The 26537-nt window shown below is 37.9% G+C and overlaps 1 protein-coding gene across 3 annotated transcripts in view; it reads left to right on the plus strand.

Moving 5' to 3' along the window:
* LOC124875775 (carbohydrate sulfotransferase 15-like) overlaps window positions 1–26537 on the plus strand; it is a 55886-nt gene that overhangs the window by 12846 nt on the left and 16503 nt on the right. For 2 of the 3 annotated variants that reach the window (XM_047378179.1, XM_047378178.1), the window contains 2 exons: window positions 10572–11150; window positions 14678–15017. In XM_047378179.1, the coding sequence (XP_047234135.1) occupies window positions 10716–11150; window positions 14678–15017 (775 nt within the window). In that variant the 5' untranslated portion in view covers window positions 10572–10715. Of the gene's footprint in view, window positions 1–5934; window positions 5997–10571; window positions 11151–14677; window positions 15018–26537 lie in introns of all 3 variants that reach the window. The other variant, XM_047378180.1, reaches the window with a different exon arrangement.

Genomic DNA, 26537 nt, shown 5'->3' on the forward strand with positions numbered 1-26537 from the left:
AAAGGTGAGGAAAAAACAAGTTTTTGCTCACCTTTAATTTTCAGAATTAACCAACCTGCTTGTCTATTCAGCCTGGGGAATTTGTCTAAAGCTTCATTATCGGGAAGTTCTGTATAATGCAACAGAAGGAAGATAAAACTCCTATGAGTTGAAAATCCGAAGGCCAAGTTAATATTATGGATCCGCTGGGAGGCCCTTTGTGTAGCCTTCCTAAAATTGTTTTCATCAGACCTGCTCCTAAGTGAAGGAGCAGGAAGACAGCTGACTCGGTTACGCCCTGCGTTTGTCTAATTCACACGTTTTCTTGGCAATCCAGCGCTAACGTGTGGTCCATGCACATTTCCCTATCTGGCAGGAGGCTCAGCCTGGTTATACATGACTGTTGACAAGGTGTGAAAGACTACTGCACAGGATTAAAATTGGATTTAGAGTGGAGACAAGTAGAAGTCTCCAAACGTCATCGCATTTTATGCCTCTTCTCATAAAGATGGAAAGGTGTTGTTTTAAATAACCATCATCAGTTCACTGAGTTAAAATTGAGATAGAAAATTACTCTAATCTGACAAATGCATAATTCGATCAAAAACACTGGTTATTGTATAATACAGCAGTTTTCTCTGGAGATGCACCTACTGTATTTTGCAATATTTTACTCCAGATTTGTTACATTTCCTCTACAAACCTAAATATATTTCATTGAGATTTTATGTTAACGACCAACAAAATTCTGTTACGTATTTTTGTATGTGGGCACCCAAACATCCACCAGGCTTTTGTCATTCCTCATGGACATCATTGTGAAATCAATTTGGATTCTTTTTACAACCACAAAATACCAAGTTTAACAACATTCTGTCTTTTACAGATGATTCCATTTTATTTGTCCAATTAGATAGGTCTGTTTGTGTTTCTGGAATCAGATCTTAAATAAAAAGGTCCAACTACTCTAATCTTTATAGTTTGGTTTGATGACCTGCGTTGCCTGGTAATGGTATATATCATATATCATACTGACCACTCAAAGCACTTTACACTAGAGCCACATTCACCCAGACACATTCATACACCGATACGCAGATTGGTAGGCAATTTGCTGCTTTCGTCCTTCACAACCACAAATCGAGACACTTCCGTTATTATTGTGTTTGTTCTTATAGTACACAATGTGCTCTATGTTAGCCCATTATCAAAATCAATTATTGATTTTGATTATCAAAATCAATAATTGAAATGGCAGCCATTGTTTTTCCACACTTTCTAATGACCCCATCATAAGCACTTATACACCTCAGGGGGGTGACCTGACAGTGAAATTACGACGATGAATAAAACATAGGATGGAGGAAAATGCTGAACTGGGACTCTGCCTGAGATCTCGGCTAAGCAGCAGTAATGTATTGAAGAGCATAGGCCACTTTACTCACTGCACTCCTCTGCAGCAAAGCAGTCCCGGAGCTGAGGGCAGATCTTCAGGTCTCTAGGGCTATGGGTTTTTTGGTCTTTTTCTTTAATTTCGGGGGATTGTATTATATATTTTAGCCAATGGTGTGTTGTCTAGATAAAAGTAATTGATTACTTTCTCTAAATTAAGGTAACTGCTTGCACACAATGAATCATTTTGATGATTTACATGATTGAATTAATACTGGAGACCCTGAGGGACTGGAGGAAGTAAAAGTAATTTACAGTGAGAGCATCTTCTCACTAGAAACACTGGTCTCTCTGTGGTATTTTGTGCACACATAGCCCAGTGCACTCTCCTTTCCAGATGCTGTCATTTCATCGAATTATTGCAGCCGTTAATTTCAAGCTTCGTTGGCATGTAGTTCTTGCTTCATTTACGCTCACCAATGATGCCTTTTCCTGTTGATTTCACTAATTTAATGAATGTTCGTTGGCTAATGGCTAATGGCTAATTGAGGCGACTGTGGCTCAATAGGAAGAGTAGTTGTCTTGCAATCAGAAGGTTGTGGGTTCAATTCCAGCTTCCTCCTGCCATATGTCAATGTGCCCCTGGGCAAGGCACTTAACCTCAAGTTGCCTACTGATCTGCGTATCGGTGTATGAATGTGTGAGCGTTAGTGAGTGCGATTGGGTGAATGTGGCTCTAGTGTAAAGTGCTTTGAGCGGTCTGTATGACTGGAAAAGCGCTATATAAGTTCAGTCCATTTACCATTTTAATGGTCATAACTAGAGATGCACCAATCAGGGTTATCCTAGCTGATATCACTTTCCAGTTTTCTTTGACGTCTGAATGGTTGATCCGATTTAGACTGATTGTGAATGTTTTCCTCTCTTGGCCTACAAGACATAAAAGGGAAAAAAATGATAGAGGTTGTAGTTCTGAATGCAACAGAAAAGGTGGAACTACAAGAGCATCTCCATTCATGCATCAAAGCATATGTTCCTAAAGTAGATATGATATTTATTAAACTCCGAAAAATAAAAGCTCAAAGAGTGAAAATGAATAGAACCCCCCCAGATGTTTCAATATGTAGCTATCATAGCTTATCATTTGAAGCTTGCATGTTTCTGATTGATTAGTGCATCTCCAGTTACAATTTATATTTCATACCATCATTAAGGGGTTGAATTAGTTTCCTTAAAAAGCAAAAAAAAATTAACACAAATATTTAAATATGGAAATGTAGTTTCAGGACTAACCTAAGAAAAGGATTGTAGAAGGCAATATCTTTACGGTAAGTGGGACAACAATTGCAGTCATATTCAATAAACTATACTATCGTTCCGATGAGGTTTATTTTCCAACAGCCTTTAGGCAGGTATTAAACTTTTCACTAAGCACACAGTTCTGTAATAAATGTTTTTTATTGTCCTGATGTCAAACTTTATTCTTAAATGTAATATTTTCATTAAGAGTAAGCAGAAAACCATAATAACTGAGAGAAGTAAAGGCTTGAAAACTTCAGTCTGTGTGTAATTAATCTATATCACTCAGTGAATTGATTTACTGAAAAAAGGGAACCTATCAATAATATTCTGATATGGAATATAGCTGTACAATCAGAGGTTGGATTAGCTTAACAAACAAACAAACAAGAAATTCTGGCAATATTCAGGCACTGGACTGAAAATGAGTTAAATTGTACCGACTTCTGCAAATATTATGCAAAATATGCAAACCAGTAAATCCTAGCAGGGCCTGAAAACACTGCGCACAGCAGGAGCTGCAGAGATCTACAGCTTGTATAGAATAATATGTGGAAATGAGAAAGAGCACAATTGGACAGTTTGGGCTACTTGTAAAACAATGTGTGCCAAAAAACTGACACTTGTCATCACCCTGAACACCCATCACAAAACACCCAGGAACTGGAAAGCTGGTCAGGAAATATACCCATTAGAGGCTGCATAAGACAGCAACCCAAAACATTCCCCCAGACTTATAATAAAAAAGTTTGGATCAATGCATATTCATATGTCTGAGTGGCCCAGTCAAAGGCCAGACCTAAATCTAACTCAGCCACTGTGACAAGACTTGAAAATTGCATTTCATGGATGCTCTGCTTTTAGTCTGACTGAGCTTAAGCTATTTTGCAAAGAAGAATGGAGGAACATTTTAGTCCCTAGATGTGGCTGGTAGAGGCATACCCCAAGACTTGTAGCTGCAAGTGCAGTAAAAGGTGGTTCGACAAAGAATTGATTAAAATAGATGCGACAATTTTCATATTTTCATTTGCAAAAAACATTTGGAAAACAATGTATCCTTTTTCATTTGCCTCACAATTATGAACTATTACCGTGTTTCGCTATCACATCAAATTCCAGCAAAATACATAAAAATTTGTAGCTGTGCCATGGCATGGCATGAAAAGTATGAAAACCTTTGCAAGACCCAGTATACATTGGAACTTATGTATGAACTGACTCAATATTAGCCTTTGTTAAGTAGGCATTACAAAAATATATTTATTAACCTTTTTTTGTGAGCCTTTTAACTAATCTTATTATGAGGTGAACAAAAAGTCTTTAATCTCTTAAGATCAAGTTGAAGGTGATTTAATTTAATCAACTTCAATAAGCCTGAAAAATCAAAACAAATAATTAGTTTAGCTGAACATATCCATATATAGTTGCTCATGGTTTAAACAGACTGTTCTTGAATGCACCAGGCAAAACAAAAATCAAGGGCATGAAATGAATGTAGTGTTATTTTTCCTTTGTACATATTCATCTCCAGCTCTGTTTAACCAATCAAGAATATAAACTGAGTTCCACTACTGTGCCTTCCTTGCATTAGCCTTGTGCTGAACTTTAATTACTGAACGCAGCCTGGTGGAAAAGCATTTCTTTTCCTGGGGACACAGCAGCAACACTCCCCCACATTTTGTTCCTCTTTCTGACTGCTTTCTGCTGACAGTACGTCTGTTTTTTTGTGAGGACGATAGCCAGTACTCAGCTTTCTATTTTTGAGAAAAGGTTACAGGTCATGGTAGTCCATTTATAATGAACAAGTGGTTTCTCACAAAGGAACTGAGACTAAAAGTGCACACTAAATTTACTTGAAGTTTTTCAGTCAGCTATATTGTTGGAAAACGGAGTCATAAAGGAGTACACACATTCAGCTCCCCAGTCATTAGCTCAAGGTTTTGCATGTTTTCTTCGAAGCACCTGTAACTGGCCCCCAGTGGCTTGTTTGGTAATCAGAATCAGAAAAGCTTTATTGCAAGTACGGTTTTGGACATACAAGGAATTTGTTTTGGCGTAGTCGGTGCAATACAGTACAAATTAAACAGTATAAACATATCTACAATGTAATATAAATATATGTGCACAGTTTTAAGTGAGCGAGAGTAAATGTAGAGCAGTAAAGGATGCCAGAGCGGTACAACAGTGCAGGTGATCAGTATGCATGTATGGCAGTGCAAGTAAAGCAGGAGTCCAAGCTGAGCGTTAATGTAACGCATAGAGTTGGAGGTTACAAGTGTCCTGTCAGCAAAAAAAAAAAAGGGGGGGGGGGGGGGAGGGGCATGGCTGCGGTCCATGCCCCTCTGGCATGGACCGCAGCCTCCTGCCAGAGGGGAGAGTTTCAAAGAGTCTGTGACCAGGGTGGGAGGGATCAGCCAGATCAGCAGAATTAAACAAGATAATCCACTGAATATCAGCAGATAGATGAAACGTCTTGGTGAAGTGTTTGATAGTTCAACACAGCTATTCCAAGGGACTCCATGGATTGACTGTTTTTCACAAAATCACAATTTTCTTTTCCTTTTCTGTCCTCCCTCTCAGTTATTTATCCTGATTTTCTGTCCATTGGCACCTTGAATACAGATCCTAAGGAATATTTGTTTTTCTACTACAGTCATCCAAAATACTGAGCTTTTTCTTTCCTACTATTTTTTCACATATCTGATTTAGCAAAAGGCAAGGAATGTGAAATTGTGATTCAGTGGTTTTAAAACATTAACTTTCTGTGAAAACAGAGATCAGACTCGTTCTAGCTTGTAAAACTCACTCTGAACAAAACATCAGGTTTCCAGAATGGGGCGCAATTTCAATTCAATTTAATTCAATTCAGTTTATTTATATAGCACCAAGCCACAACACATGTTGTCTCAAGGCACTTCACAAAAGTCAGGTACATACATTCTAATTAATCCTAATCATTGAACAGTGCAGTCAGATTCAGTTATTTATTCAGTTTGGATAAAACGTTTTTCTGTCTAAGGAAACCCAGCAGATTGCGTCTAGTCAGTGACTTTTCTGCCGTGTAAGCTTTAATCTGCCTATAGCTCTAACAGATAAGTGGGATTTAAGTTGTAATGCAATGTAAACAACACTGAATAGTTAAAGGCGGACTGACATTTAAGACCTTCTGCATTTGGTCCTCATGAGGAAACCCACAAGTGCTATTGCAAACTGCAGTAACTTGCAAAAAAGTGGAAACTTGTGATCTGGTAATGTTTCTTATAGATGGAGACCCACGGAGGAGTGACGGTGCTCTACGCTCTACGCTACACAGTATACTTCTCCAGGTGAAATACCAAGTCTCTGCTGTGATTTGAAAACGTAAAAACCTGTGGAGTGCTCTTGTCATTTTCTAGTTTCTGAGAACATCTACAAGAGAATCCTTGGCCATACTGAGAAAAACAGAGCATTATGTACATTTCTCAATCTAAGTCTATTTTATTTCTGTTCCAGTCCAAACAATCAATAACAGGCATTTCAAGGCACAACAAAAGTTGTAACAAAGTCGGTCTGAAATTTCATTTGCCTGAGCAGGTAACTTAACGGTTAACTGCTGATCTAGATTTGCCAGAAAATACATAAAAGATATTTTGTTTGGTTGTCACAGCATTTCTTCACTCAGACATCTTTAATTGACAACAACACAAAGAAAATAATTATTGAGCAAAAAAGAATGGTACAAAAACAATTTGCAGTAACTGATGGTTTGAGAAATTGATTGTTTTCTCCTTGAGTTGTGTTGGACGAGTTAGAATAGAGTATGAGACAGATTTTAAACAAATCTAACTGACTGATTGATTCTTCTGTCACTGAATGGCTGGACAGTACGGAGAGGTCTGTCTCTGATTATTTGTTTAGGCTGTGGCCAGTCCGATTTTCACTGGAAGGGAGCTATCAGTACTGGAAACAGGCCATTAAAACGGTTGTCTGTGTATTTGAAGTTAATTACAGTCATTACCATTTTGAGCTATGTATGCGGGGGGGTGGGGGGGTGGGGGGAATCAAGAGTATTATAAATAAAGCATTGTTCTTATTTTTATGAAATACAAAACTAAAACATAGAATATAGTGGGTGGAGTTATACGATGATGTACAACAAATTCAGAGGTGCATACTGCCACCTACTGTACATCATTGTATAACTCCACCCACTATATTCTATTTTTTAGTTTTGTATTTCATAAAAATAAGAACAATGCTTTACTTATAATACTCTTGATTTCCCCCCCTATCTCCCCTCTGTTCCTAATATTCCTTTTAGACTGAATTATTTCCAATCCCAGCACTACGTTTTACGGTGAGGAGTGTGACAGCGCATGCGACTAACTCTGCTCCACTAACCAGCCTGAGATCACGTGACGCCAGGTCGCTGATGTAAATTTGTATTCTCATAGAAAAGAAATCGTATTCACAAACTGTGATAACATATTGTATTCATAAAGAATAAACCACAACTGTAAACTTGGACTTTGTGTTTGTAATTTCTTGAAGTTGTAACATTTTATTTTGTATTCTTATAGAGAAAATATACACTCTTGGATTTTACTTATGCACAACTATTGACTAATATGCACACATTTCCGTCTTTACATACACATTGTTTTTGACAGCGTTTTTACCCCATAGTCAATGATTCAAGCTGATTTTTAATTTTAGACAGAAAGTGCTGCAATGAAACATCACCATGTTCAAAATGTCACCTAAAATGCTACCTTCTATTTATGACAAGTATTCAGTTACATTTTGCAGTAGGTTAACAACACACATCTAAATCTAAATTGATACACAGCATGATTTTGCTGTTTCAGGGTGAAAACAGATTGCTATTATTATCATTTGTCATATAACCTTAACCCTAAATTCTATTACACAAATCTAGTTTTGCACTTTTTACTGTCTGTATGATGCAACAGCCACTTTAAAAAAAGAAACAATTATCAACTGATAAGCTTAAGCAACATGCAAATATAATTATTGTTTAGCTGCAGTTTTGGCCATTCTTTGAGGAGAGATAGATTCGATAAACATCTGTTTTTAGTTAAAGTTAAAGTTTAGTTAAATGTTATATTATAAAAATTTACAACTCTTCATTTGTGCTGTTAAAGGTCAGAGGATTTGTCAGCTGGAAAGGTCACAGATCTCACCTTTTTTTCTGTGTTCACAGCCCCCTAGACATGTTTGTGTTCAAGTTAAGCTGTTTTATCACGTTTTACAGACAGTTGCAACATATTTGCTTTATGAATATGGCAGATCTGTCAACCTGCCAGTGGCCTGCTGCTACAGTTAGCAGACTGATGGATTGAGATGCAACTTCCCTTGAGAATGACATTGTCTCATCAATGACACAGTTCTTCCCTTTTTTCATTCTTTCCATTCTCCCTCCATCTTTCTGGTTTATTTTTAACTTCCCTATCACTCTTTCTGCATCAGCCTGTTTTCCCTCTTAGAAAACCTTGAGAAAAAGAAACCCACTCACTTCAGCATTTCTAAGGACTTTACTAGTTAAGAGCTATAATCATAGCAGCTATAGAATTCCTAATTTTGTGGAAATCCTGAAGTTTCCTAATAGCTTCTGCTTTAGAGGCCGATAAATCAAGAAGACACACATTAGACAATGTGCACTGGTAGACTAATATCATCCTTTAAAATCATATTGTCATGACTATTTCAAGGCTGGAAATCCAATGCCTGTCCCTAATTTCTCACTAATTACAATTTAAAGCTTGGTCAAGTATCCAGTACAAGTTGCAATCACTTCGTGGAAAATAAAATAATTTGACAGCTTCAAACTGAAAGGTTTTCTTATAGGGCATTGACGGATCCAACAAGTGCACCACTGGTGATTGAAGGGATTAAAATTAAATATTCAGCCTTAGAAGAGCTATTTTAAGGTTTGTTTAATACCTTAATTTTTTCTGCAGGTTTTCACTGTTTTGGAATTGGTTTTGGTATAATGTTTTGAAGGAAGGTTTTAAGTAAGCATGTTTGCGCTCTGTTATAGCATCTGTTGAACCGGTAGAGATGCTCCTTTCCCGAATTCTTGGGTTGTTTTTTATTTTTTTTCTGTCCTATCTGACAGAATTCTTGACTGAGTGCCAAGAAGATTGCCAACAGATTTCACTACAGGTGGAGCATTACGGCTAAGGACGTATTGCTCCGCTTGATATAAATAGCTGTATTACAAACTGCTTTGGGATTATTTTAATGCAATTTAACACAGATACCAAAACAAAATGGAAAAAAAGAAGCAAGAAAGAGAGAAAGTGGGGCAAAAATGTAAAAGGGAGAGAAGGAGATTAGAATAGAAGAGAGAAAGAAGGATTAGGAGAATACAAGATAACGCCCTAAAAGACCACTTGTACCCAAGCAGAAATGCATATACAACAACGTTGTTATAAAAATGCTCAACATAGAGTATATTCTTGGGTTCTGAAACAACCCTTATATTTTAATTAAAAATCCGCCGATATTGATATTATCTGATCCTAAAAGATTTTTCAACTGTTAGAGTGTCACTTCAGTATCAGATCTTGTACTGATATTGGAGAGACCCCATCTCTAGAAACCAGTAAGAACAGGTGCACCCATGTAGTTTAACTGTGGGGAAAAACAAGGAAACAAAACAAGTGCATCTCTGGATGGGCAGAGAACAGCAATGCATAGAATATACACTATAACCCACAATCATGATGTCTTTGCTGTGGTAGATTGTCTGCGTGCTCTTATTTATTATAGTCTAATATCAATGTATCACCCACCCTTATGGTCATTTACATTTAAAAAATGATGCAACACTTTCTCAGACAGTTTACATATTTTATTAGTTTAAAAGACTTTGTGTATCCAAAGATTGTACTTTGGGAATCAGCATGTGACCTGGGTGCAAGAGCATTTTTTCAGAGCTCAATATCTGTTTTTACAGAGCCAGGTTTCTATGTCTTTACCTCTCTCCCAGGATTGGTTCTGTAGGGTGGAGCCAACAGCTCAGCTGGAGGTGAATGACACTGCTTAAGTAAAGAGGTGGGAATCTCCAGTTCTGTTTTTATCAGCTCTGCCACAAGTGCTACAGATTTGTGCTAAAGGTGTGAGCGCTGTGCGGCGGTGGGGGGCAAACAATATCAGCAGCTGTGAGAAGGATTGATGACTCACTTCAAGTCTGCTCGTGTCTGATGATAAAAGCGTGCAGGAGTAGGCTGCAGTTGTGTCGTACATCAGTAACTTGGAGATATCCATGCAGTTGCTAGTATAATTGTGTGAAGCATTGCCAGAGGGTCCAGGCCTATACTTTGAAAAATGTGCTAGACTTTAGCTCAGTGGGCTTTTTAGCATTATGCTATATTTGTTTTACAAGGCTCAAGGATTAATGGACATTTGTTAATGCAGAAACAGTATCATCAAAATGTTTAAATCTTTCATCCTCTCAACTTTGACCCTCCTCCTGCAGGTCGGGCTGTGTATCTTTGATATCTTTGTCCCTCCCTGTGAGAGTCCAACATGCAGCCTTGTAGTTCACAGTCTGAATACATTCCTAAGAAGTGTGTCCTTATCACTGCCTCCATATGGTGACTTTGATGCACAGAGAGGATGGGTGGGTAGAGCAGTGAGGCTGTGCTCTGCAATTCCAAGAGGAAGTTTAAGAGGAAGTCAATTGTTAATTGAAACTTGCATCTCATAGTTTCTACTGAACACAGAAAATATTGCACATTCAGCCATTATTAAGACAAATTATGAATAGTTAAAATCCCTTCTAAACTGTAATGTAACCGTAATGTAATAATTCCATTTCTGTACTGAGTATAGTACCATTTGTTATGAGTTTGGTTTTCTCTCCCAATTAACTTATTGCTACTTTTATTTTGCAGGTGTCCGTAGATGAGGTGGGCGGTCCTCCACCACCCATCATGGATGTCAGTTTATGGACATTTCTCTATTCCATACTGTGCCATCTGAATGGCTCCTGCTTATGTCTTTGATCTCTAACACTGGGCATAGTTGCTCTGGACACAATGACACAGATGGATTACAAGTACAGCCTGCTTGACTCCACTGTGGACGATTACCACAAGAGGCCACTGCTCCTGCAGGTGGACAACACACCCCTGAACTTGTTTGCGTTTCTGGAAGTAAAACGCGATCTAACGAAACGTTCGAGCACTGTGGGATGCAAGATTCGCCTATACGGTTTTCTGTTCGGCCTGGCTATCATGTTTCTCATCATGGCGTCATACGTTTTGACGGGGGACAAAAAGGGCCTTCTCTTCACACCGTCCCCTTACCACCTTAACAGCTTGGTCAGCCCTGGACCCTTTGCCTTCAACCTTTCTTCAGTAAGACACTATGCACATATCAAACTGGTGGTAAAATCCATCAAATCCAAGGTGGGGTTTCGTAGCAGCCGACAGCTTCCTGAGCTTAAAGCACTGATGAGGAGCGATCCACATGTAAGTAAAACCAAACCATTTACTGAATACATTATTTTTGATCTGATTATACGTCTTGGATTTCACTTTCATTTGACCAACAAGGCATGATCTAAACTTGATATGGTGAAAAGATTATTCCAGTACTTAAACAGTCATGGTAATAACAAATACACTCCTTCAATGGCTATGTATATCTATCTATTCATATATATAGATAGATATACACCATACTTAACTCTCTTGTACTTTCTGTGTTTTTTGTGTTTATTCTGCTGTCTGTCAATATTCTGTGGTCACTATAGCTAAAACATCCTTCATTGTAAAATAGGGGAACTCCTAAACATTGAACAGTCCTTTCTTTTTTTCTCAATTTTTCATTAAGATCTTAGTTGACTTTCCATGGGATTTACCTGAGAAACAGATGAGGTAAATAGGCAAGCGCTAGTGAAGCTATGCCAATGTGGCCCTTGCACTGAATCAGCCTTGCTAATGTCCATTCCTGGCTAACAAAATTGACAAACTGCTATTTCTCATCTCTAAAAACCTGCACTTCTGCGGATCTGCCACCCCTGTTAAACCGAAACATGGCTTGGTAAGCATACCCTGGACTACGCACTACAGATGCTGGGCTACCAGCTGTTTCAAGCGAAGTGGAGCTCTCAGAGAAAAACAAAGGAGGTAAAATCTGCTCTTACATAATTAAGGGTTATGTAAAATAAATGATGACACAGTCAGTTTGGGACAACAATTCATCCTGCACCACCTTGGCCACCCAGGGAGGAACGCCCAGCTCACATTGCCGGCCTCCGCCTGTCAGCAGATCAGCAGCTTCCTGACTCACCAGCAACAGCAGGTGAGACTGGAAAGCATCCTCTCCTGCACCATCAGTATTGCCCACCCCCTAAGGGGTGTGTTCTCTCCGCTCCTTTTTTATTTGTACACAAATGACTGCACCTCAGGGATCAGTCTGTGAAACTCCTGAAGTTTGCAGATGACACCACTGGTATTGGTCTGGTCCAGGACAATGATGAGTCTTCATACAGACAGGAGGTGGATCAGCTGGTCCACTGGTGCAGTCAGAACCACCTGAAGCGGAACCTGCTAAAGACAGTGGAGATGACGATGGACTTAAAAATGACACACCCCATATTCCCTCCCCTCACAACGTCCTGAGCCAGCCCAAGAAATACAACCTTCCACAGGAGCTGCTGGTCATCTTTAACACTTTTATAATTCAGTCTGTCTTGTGTTCGTCCATTACTGTGTGGTTTGGCTCACCACGAAACAGCACAGGTCCAAACTACAGCAAACTGTTATGCTGCGTTCCATTTTTACTCGGAAGTTGGAATTTCTGACCTCCAAGTTGAAAATTTCAACTGGAACACCTGCGGAATTACAAGTCGGAAAGTCGGTGCAACATGACCATACCCGACTTCCCCATTCAAGGTGGTTGGACTGTTTTTAGCAGTTCTTTATTATTTATGCAATATTTAGTCAGTCGTATAAGACGAGATGTTTCAACCCTGTTTATATGCACAAAATACTGCGTGGAACAGTGTATTTGTCAGTGTTATTGTTAAGACTGCTGTTCGTATTGCTAGCAATATGAACAAAAACAAGCAGGAAAACATAACAACTCAGAGATGACGTAAACTTCGACATCCCAGTTCTGACATCCGAAGGTTAATAGAACGCAGCATTTGGACTGCAGAGAGGATCGTCAGTGCTGACCTTCCCTCCATCCAGGACATGTACAGGTCTAGGTTAAGGAAAAAGGCAGTTAACATCTCTGCAGACCCCAGACATCCTGGACACAAACTGTTTAGACTTTTACCTTCAGGTCGGCACTACAGAGCGCTATTTGCAAAAAAACCACCTGCCACAGAGACAGAATCTTACTCGTGCTGTCAATCTGATGAACACTTAAAAGTCAACACACATCCATTAATGTCTAACCACTGGTAACAAAAATGAGTACAGCCCTAAATGAAATGTCCAAATTGTGCCCAAAGTGTGAATATTTTGTGTGACCACCGTTATTTTCCAGCACTGCCTTAACTCTCTTGGGCATGAAGTTCACTAGAGCTTCACAGGTTGCCAGTGGAATCTTCTTCTACTCCTCCTTCTGTTTGAGGTTGTCCCACAGACACTTAACAGGGTTTAGGTTTGGACCTTTACTCTCAGTTTCTTTAGCAAGGCAGTGGACGTATTGGAGGTGTGTTGGGGGCGATTATCATGTTGGAAACATGATAATCAGTTTCAGAAGGAAGGGGATCATGCTCTGCTTCAGTAGGTCATAGTACATGTTGCCATTCATGGTAAACTCAATTGGCAGTAGATCACCACAGCCAGCAACATTCATGCAGCCCCAAACCTACAGCTGAACACTGGCCTACAGGAGAGAAAGAAATGTTTCTGTCATGATCTAACATCAATTATTTGTAAAAGGTTTTATAACACTTTGTGGAGAGGATTTCATTATTATTTCAAAACAGAAACATTTTTACAGAAATTAGATTTATTTGACTGTGCTTCCTAACATAAACTTCTTCTGCACTCAGTAACTTTAGGATTATTATCAGCACAGTTTTTTAGTGTTTGGTATTGTGTGTTTAGTGTTTGTATAAAATATCTTTAGTTTCTGACCGGCGGATCAAGCTGAAAATCGTACAATATCTTTCACAACTCAAGATCTTAGAGAATCTCCAGAAAAAGATAAACATGAAAATATTCCAAGTTCAGTGAAGGATTATGAAATATATTTTAGTGTTAGTCAACTGTTTACATACAAGTAAATAAAAATGAAAAACATTGAAACAGTAGCCGTAATGACCATAGTTCTTAATACTTGGAGTTATACAATTTGATAATTATAAAAGTCTTACTCTAGGTAGAAAGCTAAGTTTGACTTTTTTGACCAAACATTACATTTTGCAGGTTAAAGAGGGGTTAGTGTGGTAGCTAAAAACCTCTCAGAATTGTTAAACAAACCCCTTAAAGTGTAACAGGAAAGAAATAAGTTTCTGTTGATTATTTCAGTTTACTTTCAGGTACTTCCAAAAACTTAATAAATGAGTTGGCTCATATATATATGTCATCTTCTCATGTTTTCATCAGATAAAACCATTTTTATCCAGATTTGCATTCAGGGGCTGTATAATTCAACAGCTTTCAGCACTGCTTTGTAGAAAAGGTTTCAGCAAGAATGTCCTACATGTGAACCCAAGCCTTGGGTATAGAAAGTGGATGGATGTGCAACCAAGACTGTAAATGCATCTCTAAAGCTCTACCCCTGTAGTAGCTGCATTATTGTGAACTAACCTGTGTGAACTAACCTGTTATGAGCTCCCGTCTCACCAGACTGCATACTAAAAATGTTTAACAAACGTCTTCCTTTAAAGTGTTAAAATGTTTTGGTCCTCTACTGTGCAGTCAAATGGAAAGTCAAATGAAAGGCTAGAAATTGTTTTTAAAAGTTAAACGGTTGTCTAAAAAGTAAGATAACTGAACAACTTTATGTTTTTTTTTTCCTTTTGCCCATTCAGATGTTTTCTGTCATCCCACGCAAATTCCTGCATGGTCTCAAGAACCCCTGCTGGTATGAGGAATTCACTGGGAATATTACCACAGATCCCTACAAGATGAATTTGTATGGACGCTATTCACGGCGCTTCCGGACAGTTTTTCAGCACTTGAGGAGCACTTTCTATCACCATCTGTTACATCGCAACAGGAGACTCTACCGCATGCGGTGCCTTCCTTATTTCTACATTATTGGTCAACCAAAATGTGGCACGACAGACCTGTATGACAGACTACGGTTGCACCCAGATGTAAAGTTCACCACTTTCAAAGAGCCGCATTGGTGGACCCGCAAGAGGTTTGGTAAGTAAAGCGTCTTGTGGCAAAGGTCTGAAACAGGGCTTCAGTAATAAATGAATTAAATCATTCAAGATGTGAATTTTTTATTTTTTTTTCACTTTGACAGAACCATGAATTGGGAGAGCAAAGAGAGATCTCAACTTATTTACTTATTTATTTATTTATTTTTGTAATTTAGAGATTCGTTTTGAAATAACCCATTCATATGTGTCGTGATTTACAAACGTTTTTCTGCTCTTCGTACGTCTTTACATTTTATGTCTCTGTCATTTGATCAATGCCAGAGGTTGCCAGATGTGGTTAAAACCACTTGAACATATGAAAAACAGAGTGTGAAGCCATTGCACGCTTTGAACCCACACAAGCAACTGATTCTTCGCTTGCACTACTTTAGAGCTCACTTTTGCACTCATTTCTTCCATTATGTCTCTTTAACACATTTCTTCTCTCGGCATTCTGTTTGCTTAGCTTGCATCTTTAGCTCATCCTAATTTGCATAAACTGGTGTATTGCACTTATATAAACTGCTAATTTCATCATCATGCATTTGTTTAATTAGGCAGCAAATCAATTTGTTAAATAATACAGCTGTTGCATGTTCTAAAAATATCTTAACAAAACATTTCAGAGTGGGATTTCATGAAAAATATTTGCTAATTTTATGAAAGTTAAACATTATGAGTCAATCAGCGGCTTGTTTTAGTCTGCATTCTGAAGCATGAATAACAAACTGCTTCCATCACTCTTACTTGGTATTTAGCTGAGTTTGAACAGGTGGCAAACAAGTCATTTACTCACACAAAGAGACAAACAGTGCTGAGAAGTAAGAGCTGCCTCACAGCAGACATCAGGTCGTATGGCAGTTCTGTATTCGGAAAGTGTGGCTGCCATCATGTTTTTTTATTCTGCTGCAAGGGCAACTATTCAAACCCAAGGGCAATTTAGAGAGATCAATTAACCTAATAGTCATATTTTTAGACTGTCGGTAGAAGCTGGAGTACCCGGAGAGAACCAATGCATGGGCAGGGAGAACATGCAAACTTGATGTTTAAAGACCCCTGGCCTGGAGTCCAACCCAGGACCTTCTTGCTGCAAGGCAACACTGTGCCAACGTGCAGCCCACAGTTTATTGCATTGTTTGAAAAACCAATCCAAGATGTGGCCATCCACCTGAACTGACAAGCTGAGCAAAAAGAGCATTATTCAGAGAAGCAGCCAAGAGGCCCGTGATGACTTTGGAGGGGCTACAGAACTCACCTCAGACTCGAGAATTTGTTGACAAGGCATCAATCAGTCATGTACTCCACAAATTTGGCCTGTGTGGAAGAGAGGCAATCTAACTTAGCTATACTTATTTCAGGTCATCTATTTTTACCTATTTAGATTTTTTATGCACAGAACGAGTTAGGCAGCACATGTAAGTGGGATGACATTCACCCTAATAAAAAGCAAACTGAAATCTTTTTATAGACAAAATAAAAAAAGATGCAGCTAATTTTTTTTAGAATTATCAACCACATTTAAACTCATGCTAATTTTGATGCAGTACACACTTAATTGAATGCCCTCCTGATTATCCTCAAATAAAGCTGCAGGTGTTCTCTTAGGCTTTACCTCGCATTTTCTCAGGTGCTCCACAGCAAAAGCCAAGGTCTGCAGAGAGTTTCCAAAGCATTAGAGGGATCTCATTGCCAGAAGGTAACAGTCAGAAGAAGGGTACAGAAGTGTTAGATACCGTATATCATGGAAAACAGTGATGATGGCCATCAACAAGGTACAGAAATGTACCAAGAAATCAAACGCACCTCAAAATAATGCAAATAAAAAAGGGAGAACGCCAAGAACCACATAGCAACATTTAAGAAGCCACAGGATTTTCTGACACATACTGACTGTGTGGTAGGCTACATGTGAAAGCAATTTCCATTAATCCTAAAATATCTTGATTATGCAGTCGGTTCGTAGGACACAGTAAGAGGTTTCTTAAGAAAAAAACATCCAACACCAGATATATTTTGCAAGACAACATTTGAAATATCCAGAAACCAGGTGGGAGAGTGGGATCTGCTCTGATCAATCCAAGGTAGAAATATCTGGCCATAATTCCAAAAGATATGTTTGGTGCAAAGACATTAATACTGCACCTAACCAAAAGAACACCAGACCCAGCATGGTGAGGGCACCTTTATGCTTTGGGGCTGTTTTTTTCAGCTGGAACTTAAGATTTAGTCAATGTTGGCACAATTACTTCTGCTAGAAAGCTGAAGATAAGAAGGAACCTCATCTTCATCAGTGTGGCAAAAATCCAAAGCATACATTCAACACAATATTTTCAATCAGAATAAAATTAAAGTTCTGGAATAGCCTAGCAAGAACCATGATCAGATTCAATTAAAACCCTGTAGGGTTACCTGAAGAGGTCTGTGCGCAGTAGATACCCTCACAATCTGACTAATTTGGAGTGCTTTTGCAATGAAGAGTAGGCAAATATTATAGAATCAAGTTGTGGTATTGCAGTACATTCCTACTCAAAAAGGTAGAGTTGTAATGAAATTAAAAGGTGCTTTAACAAAGTATTAGTTTAGGATGTGCATACTAATGCACTTTTTTGAGTTTTGGAGCTTATAGGTCACCCTAGAGGCAGGACAATTCTGAAAAGCTTTTATCTTGCTCTCATTTGGCGTTGTTTAGACTTTTTATATCTACTGTATGTTTTAAAAAGGGGTTGAAACTGCAGGAATGGTATGATTCAATGTTGCCGTGGATTTTAAAATCCTGATTTTTATTTTACTGTGGTATATATTTAAAGCAGCTGGCCAATGCCTAGAAATGAGACTGCAAATGCAATACCTGCAATTTCATTTTGGGGTATTTATTTATTTATTTATTAGGTCCTTTTCCCACACTTATGTAAAATAGTTTTAGATGTGGCTTATAATAAGACCTTGATAAATTGTAAATAGGCAAAGATTTAGCTGTAATAAAAAGTCAAGACATCTTACTTAATGTATGTATTTTTTCTTTCCATACCAACTGAAACACTCATTAGGGCTTATGAATAATGGAGAGCTTCATGATCTCCAGAGACAGGCTTTAGTGCAGTGAGTCAGTGTGTGTGGGCTAATAATGTTTGCATTTTTAAAGAATGTTTCTTATAGGGAAATGAAAAGAGGCCAGTGTAGCTGAAGTGCACTGATCTCCTTCTTAGTTAAGTGCTCACTTTATAGTCATCTCTGACTTTGAAATCAAACAAAGATTAGATAATGGCTTAACAGGGAGTTTCTTATACAAAACATGGAGCTAATTCTAATTTAAGATCATCAGCTATTCTGTATGAGTACTAAGCCAATGTCAAGATTGCTTCCCTCTGTGGACCTAGGTCATCCTTTTTTCAGCTTTCTTTAAAAAATATCCCCAAATTATAATAACAAATATCAAAAGATGAAAATAACTGTTGCAGCCAAAGCAGCTCCTTTGAAGTTCATCCAGTTCCTGAGGAATATGCTCAATCCCCTTAAGATTTCAAAACCTAATTGTTCGATTGTTCAGCCTGCATGCCATGCTTAGTTCAATATAGTGTGTTTAGTCTGGGTTGATGATTGTTTTCAGATGTTTTTTTTTTTTTTTTTGCCTCATGATTATTTTTTCTGCAGCTCAAAGTGGTGCAGCTGTATCTCAGCGATACATTAATGTCTCATTTCATTCCCCTTTGCTTTCATGCTTTCTGTCACATAATCTTTATCCTTTCCAGACTTGTACTTTAGGTTAGGTGCTGGCAATCAGCATTTTTCTCCTTATGCACCCTTTGAGGACACTCTGAATTCAAATAGCCTTGTTTTGTATTTATTATTTCGTTCCCCCTTGGGCCTCTGTTAGGCTGATACATAGAAATGGTCAACTGATGTGATATGTGCCACATGACGTTCTTAGAGGGGCAAACCAAATCTTAAGCAAATGTGTCAGTTTTATGCAGCAGAAGTCATGATATGCAATTTTATTTAAAACTGCTTGACAGTTAATTTATAATAAAAAGCAAATGGACGACAGATCTATACTAGAGCTATTGTACCTGACTCAAATGTAAATGTTCTAAATGAATATTGATGCTGGCTTGCTGTTAAAAACTTTAGCATCAAAGCGTCACTAAAAGAAACATTTGTTTGAGTTATCTGAATTTTCTAATGCTGCATAAACTCTGCTAAGTCATTCACCAAGCCACTAAAATTGCATGGTAAATTTAAATTACTATAATTAGTTTGTGCCCCACCGCAGCTCAGATGGAAAACACATTTTGCTTTTAAAGCATTAATTTGACGCTGGCCATTAACTGGAAACATTAATCAGTGGAGAAAAAAAAATCTCCTTCTGGATCTGAAAAGTTGATCACAAAAACCTGCGTAGGAGATTGAAATAAATTGCTCATCTTTGGTTGCAAGCGAAGCATTGGTCCTCACAACAGGAATTATTACTAATTAGAACTGCAAGGAATTATGAAAGGGGTCCAACCCTTTTTTAGCAAGTCCAGACCCCCAGAATATTCGTTCTGGCGGACCTCCCTCTCTGTTATCAGCCCCAAGCAAACGTTGTCTTTCCTATTTTGATGTAATGGCTTGTAAAAAACAAAACACCCGCCATTGTTGTGGAATTTTCTTATCAAAGTGGGTAGAAGTTGACTCATAACAAGAGAAAATCCAGACTTTGTCTTTATAAGTTTTATTCAAAGGCATTCAGTGTTTGAATGTCAGTTAAGCAGAGCCCCGATCAACATTTACACACAGTATTTATACCAGAACATGACAGTGTTATCTCAACATTCAAAGAGTCTGTGTTTTATGACCCCAGACCCTTCTCGGGTTCAGAGGTGACGAAGTTATCTAGGAACAACCATCTGCTCTTCCCAACACATCATCCTAACTGTGGGTTTTAACCATTGAACTTCTGATAATGGCTTTTACAGCTTCCTTCACTAACACAGATGTTCATAGGAGTAAGGTAACCCAAATGACATACACTGTGGAATGCTTACTGCAAGAATTTCCATCACACTCCCTTCTTCTGATTACAAGATAATCACAACTAAAGGAAAATTCTTCAAAACCAACACCCCTCTCAGCTAACAGATAATCCAAAGCTCTTCAATTTGCAAACTCATCGTTCTTATAGCCTGCTGTTCCATAGTCAGAACAGTGAAACCTTCCTCAGATAAAGCAGTAAGATTAAAAGTTAACACAAAGGGATCTGGGACCAAAGATCCTGAAATAGTAGAAGGATCAGTTCTGATAGGACATGACTCACATTTATGTCTGTTGATTAAAGCACATAAAACAAATATAATAGCTTCGCAACCTACTGTCTTCCCAAGGAAATAAGGTCTACTTTCCTCCTGTGTAATACAAATATCTGGACCTTTAATTGGATTTCTATTACCCCGAATTCTATAAAGAGTTCCCGTAGACGCACACGTTAAATTAATCTCACTAGAAAATCTACTAACATTTCTGCTTTCCCGTACACTATAATTCCTCACAGTTTTGATGCATCAGTTGCCACCAAACATTATCAGTATGATCATAGTAGTCAGGAAAGTGATGAATCTCTCTTCGAATCCGCTGATGAGTATTATTAGTCAGATTAACCACACATTGTCTTTGCTGTACCTTTCCCAAAATAAACACAAGAGTTATAAAAATACTTGCAATACCAATCATTAACATTAGAACAGACTACCTTCCATATAGCTGCATCGTGACCTTGAAGTGGTATGTCCTTTCTTCTGGTACTGAAAGCAAACAGTTTTTTTTTCAAAGAAAACAAATTATAAACTCAACTTAAAAAACAAAAAACAAAAATCCTGCTGTCTCTCCTGAGTGGCTTCAAGCTGCCCTGTTACCAGTCTGGTACAGTTGGGTGGTCGTAGGAAGCTCCTCTAGAAATATATTTAGAAACAGGAACTCTAACCTGCTGGAAGTTAGGCTTCCATAGTCCAACTAAACAACAGTGGAAATGAACACATTCAAATTTGTAATAATACCATAATGATAGATATCAAGCAATAACCATGAAAGTTAGATAAAAGCATCCGAGATTTCCTCCTCAGAGTCATTTTCGCTGTCAAAGTGGGAGAAAGAATTTGGCTGACCCTTGCTGTCCAGGCAAAGGAGCCCCTAGTAGCCACCAAATGTTAAGAAATTAAGGAGAATAAGCATCATGGCGCATGTTTGACTGTCTCTCTGTTGCAGACGTCACCAGTCCATTATCCAGAGAAAGGTTATGTGCAATGTGTAGAGGTCTTCCCTGTATGTTTCCCTAATGTGTCTCTCACTGTGGTGTGTGTGCAGTGAGGCAAATGACCTTATGATTTCTATCTTTCAGGCAATGCAATGACCTTGAGTAGATTCTGAAATAACGTTGCACTGCCCAAGGGATTATTGTGCCTTTGTAAGAACAGTGTTCTTCAACCACCTCTTCAATCACTCGCCAGTGATCAGCTTACAGTTCTTTGTCTTGTGGTGGTCCGCTGTCCTCACACCTTTCAGGCCGTGGATGATCCAGTTAGAAGATGACTTGTCCAGGAAGTCAGATGACGCTGGAGGAGCTGGAGCTTTCCTGCAGCTTTCCTGGGTGTCTAGTAGGATCTGATATGGGCCATTCCAGTCCTGGACTTCCCGTGTTTTCTCCTAAATTCTCTGAGCAGAATCCAGTCGCCAGGAATAAAGGACTGGAGGGTGGAAGTGGCTGTTTCTGGTAATGCAGCCTTCACCGTCTGTGAAACTTGAGAAAACACAGTGGACAGGTTTTGACAGTAAAACAACATCCTATCTTCACACAAAGATGTGGAAGAAAATGATCTTGGCAATATCCCCATATCCAAATTAGGAGACCTGCCACACAGCACTTCAAAAGGACTGAGATTTGCCTGTGTCCTTTGTCTCAATCTCATATAAGTGAGATCAGGGCCTTCACAACACTTGGCTAATTTTCAATTCAAAGTCCCATTCTCAAACCTAAGTGCTTAACTATATGAACTTCATCAGAACATCCAACAAAATCAAAATAATTGATCTTCAGACTTCACCTGATATACTAGCAGTGACCATCAGCTAAATATTCTGAATATCAAAAATATGACATGATGTTTGAGGAAGGTCTGATTACAGGTCAACATTTCATAGTTTCAGAATACCCAAAAATAATTTTTAAAATGGTCTAATCTGTGGAGATATACAATTTCACAAAAAATCAACACCATAATTTCATAGAGGTTTTCAGAATGTGGTCTTAGGGAGCTATGCACCATTTATATAAACAAAGTACAACGTCTCTCTCGCATTGTCACGAAGTCCTCACTGGAGGTCTGAGATACCCTTTTTTTCCATGAGTGCTAAAACGTTTGGAACCCCATGTTGCTTTATTCTTTATTCTGACATTCCCCTCTTCTGGCGCAGGGTCCAACCCATGCGACAATTCAGCAAAAAAGTTTGTACAAAAATGTTCTAGTAACCAAGATCACATAACCTAGAACCAAAGAGATGAATTCTGACATAACTATGTGTCACTATGAATTTAACGAAAGCAACATAAAGAAAATCCAGATGTTTTTAACTGCAATTCAGTTCCATTAACAAAAAAACACAAACTTGAATTATTCAGTTCATCAATGTCTCACTTAGAAAGCAGTCACATATCATCCTGATTTGTCTTGTATGAAGATAAGTTTTAGATTAATGGACATCTAATGTAATTCAGATGCATAAACCCTACAAATTTGAATGTAATAAATAATTCCCACCAAGTATAAAGTCATGATTCTTTATCAAAAATATATTCCTTACTTTTGCATATCTGGAACTGTCAGTTAGCTTAATGGTACCAGGGAAACTTTCAATCTAATAAATTACCAATGATTCTGTATGCAAAACTAATCCTTCAAACTAGTTTAAACTATGTCATTAACCTTTTAATAGTAAAACACATAAATCTAAAAGTCATGCTACATCCTTAATTATTATACAAAAAAACATGTTTTTAAGGCAACAATCACTACAAGCATTTTGATTCTATTGTCTCTTAAACTGTTACAACTCAGGAAGGGAGCTGCTGAGCGTTACCATGGGAGCAAAGGTGTGAACCAACCTGGTAGGTGGGCGGAGTCAGGCATAACTAACCTTTGATGGACAGCCTATGGGCCGGACCCACAGTTTCTTCATTCTAACCCATCTTAGTGAACCTTAAACTACAAAACTGTTAACATGCACCTACCTCAGAAACAAGCTGCTTCTTAACTCTCCTGAAAACTCAAAGTTTAATCAATCTGGGATTTAGAAACATTATTCTAAACATAGATTATTGTTTCATGCAACATATATAACAAACATTCATTCCAACAAAACAAAGACAAAACATCAAAGACAAACAAATGGCCAAATTTGAAGCTTCAAGAATTCAAAGAAATTTTTAACAATCTCTTTTCAGAATATGTTTTCTCAGCCATATCTTTTAATGATATAATTGATCAATTTTGTTATGACAATCGTCAGGATCCTTTTTAAAAAATGAGTGCACATAGTCGAAAAAAGATCTCAAAGTATTTAGAAGCACAGCAACAGTTTTCTCTTAATTGATTCCAAATTCACTGATGCTGAAACCTTTTGCTAATTCTTTGTACTACAATCCTGAGAGTTATTGTTATAGTTCACTTTTTGTTTGGCTCAATTTGATCGCAGCTGCATTGCAGAATTTCAGGTTAAATGCAAAGAAGTATTTTTAATTTAATTCAATTCAAATTCAAAGATACTTTATTGATCCCCGAGGGGAAATTAGAAAAGTCGGCGTTGACATTTTTATGGTATACCCAAACTAAACAAAAACTGCAGTGTTTGACTTAATCAGAAATTAAGATAAGAAGCTTGTCTCCAAACTGGACTTTTTCCCACATAGTGTTTCAAAAAAGAACAAACATAATTTTCTTTAATTTGGGCTGTTTAAATTTTGAGAGTTGGGGAAAATTTATTACTAGAACCCCTCTTTTACAATCCAAATGCTGATAAATGTTCCAATATTTTATCTCTTAGTAATCTGAAATCACCTTGTGTACCTTTGTACTCATATGTATTCCTTTAATCTTTAAACACTAAGAAATCAAACAAGGAGACTGGAGTTTGAGCCGACCATCCTCTTACTGTTAAGAGGGCCTTTATTTATTTGCTTTTCCTAAAATGAAGGATTTTACTTGTCTTGATTCTGTTATAAAAATCCTAACCTTGGTTCCAAAACAAAAACTCTTCAACCCCAATCTGTGTTCCCCAGAGTATAAATTTTGAGTATTATTGCATTTCAAAGCCACCAAATGACTGGAACTCATCATTGGCTTAGATCTATTTTAATAGGTAATCGGTCTACCTTTAATTAAATATTATGATTTTATGGACCCAAAATCTATGGCTTACGGGCTTCAGGAGTCCAGGAACCACAAGTTGAGTACTACTGCATTGAACAATGGTGTTAACTTTCTGCAGAGATTGAAGGATTGTCTAAATATATTATTTCTGCTTGGACAATAATCAGATTTAAAATTATTAGTTCACAGCTCCTAATTTACCTCAGATCATATTTGCTCCTATCCCAGTTCATAAGAAGCTTCAGACAACATAATGCTAAAAAGCCAAAAACAAAACAAAAACCAGATCTGTTTTAAAATAAAGAAAAAGCATGCTTAAAAAAACTTGCTACTGTGGTGGAAAATAACTCCACGGTTCTGAAGGCCTTTTCATGCAGAGTCTTTTAGGAAACATGAGATTAGTTTAATTTTTGTGTGGTACCACTGTCCAATCAGATTCTTTCTAAATAACCCCATTTTTCATTCTCATTTTAAAGGTTTGTTTTACCAAGGGAAATGTGTTTAACAAAACCAATTACTCTCAAAGTTTTAAAAGTTTTAGCTGGTGATATCTCAGAAAACAACAAGTGTTTTAAGACTCCTATGCAACACAGAACTGATTAGGTTTCTCTTTCCTTCTCCAAAGGGAGAAAAAAGGAAACTGCAGAACCAAGCCTTTCATAGTTTTTTGTCAGGACCTGATATAAGGTACAGTGTAAATCAACACACTGCATGAATCAGAAGAGGGAAGAAAAACCTAATATAACCTCTTCCCAGCAGCTGCTGTGAAAAACAATGAATTTGTACCTTCCATAAGCGTCAGTTAACACTTGCGGACAAAAACTGCACCAAACTGTAAATACTGTGTCAGAGACTGTATGAAGACCATCTGCAGTAGAACTAAGCCTGTTTTAATGACGTCTCTACCCATTAGATTTATGGGATACAAACTCTGACAACAGAAAATAATGCCTGAAGGAGAAACCCATCAGGTTTTACGCATGCGCTGGGTTTTAAAAATGCTCCTTCATGAGATCTGTCCTGAGAATAACATAGAAACACATGGTTGCTGCTGAGTTTTGGAGATGTTGTAACTTCCTCTGCTTTTAATAACTTTTAATAACTAGAATAATTGACCCTGAATATTCCACGACGAAAGAGAACTTGTTTCTCTAAAAGAATTAACTGGAAAGTATCAAAGAAGCTAAGTTATCACCCTTTTAAAGATACTTTTCTAACCCTAAAATAATATTTTAAACCGCTATATCTGTCAACGTCAAGCAAGCGTCACATGAGCAGCGGTTAATAAGCATTCTTCGTTGCAGAAAATAGGAAAAGATTTATGCAAATGTGTGTGTGTTTGTACGTTACCCCCATCAGTTTCTAAATCGCTCCAGAGTCAGACTGTCAGGCACACAGTCCTCTATCAGTCCAAAAAACAACCAGGCCCTTCCCAGGTCTGTTGGTGGGACATTCAATCATTCTTTGTCCACTTTATCTTCTCCAGGACGGAGAAAGAAGAAACTTTGCTCCGGTTTCTCTTCTGCCCGCATAAGATGTGCTTTCAATATAAATCCAGTGGATCGCTCTTCTGGCTCTTGCAAACAGCATGGATCGTTGTCCATCTCAGTAGGTCCAGACTTCTTCTGAGTTTCGTTTTTTTTTTTTTTGTAGAAACTCACACTGCGATTTTCAACAAGCAGGCAGACAGGAAGGCAGATCTCTCTCTTTCAGGCCGTACTGGAGAAGCGTCTCTGGCGGAGTAGCCATGGAGAAGGGCAGGTTTCTAAAATCCAGACTCAAAAACGCAGATGTTGAACTCAAATCCCATATATGTGTGTATTTGTGTGTGAGAGAGGCAGAAGAAAAAGTTTAGTATAGGTTCAGATTTTTCACAAAGAAATATTATCAGTCAGTCAGTTGTCCACTTGCCTGTTACTTCCTTTCATAACATGCACTATAATCCTTTCTAAGACAACTTTCTTTTCGCATCTCTAATGTCCCTTTTCACTTTTACCTTCTTTTCTGACTGATCGCAATATTTAAGACTAACGAAACTTCCTTCAGAAAAGTTTTAACCTTTTTTTTTTTTTTACTTATTTACACTTAAACTTCCACACTGTAAAAAACCAATGTTATCTTCCAAA

This window comes from Girardinichthys multiradiatus, chromosome 10, assembly GCF_021462225.1.
Source record: "Girardinichthys multiradiatus isolate DD_20200921_A chromosome 10, DD_fGirMul_XY1, whole genome shotgun sequence".
Taxonomy (NCBI): Eukaryota; Metazoa; Chordata; class Actinopteri; order Cyprinodontiformes; family Goodeidae; genus Girardinichthys; species Girardinichthys multiradiatus.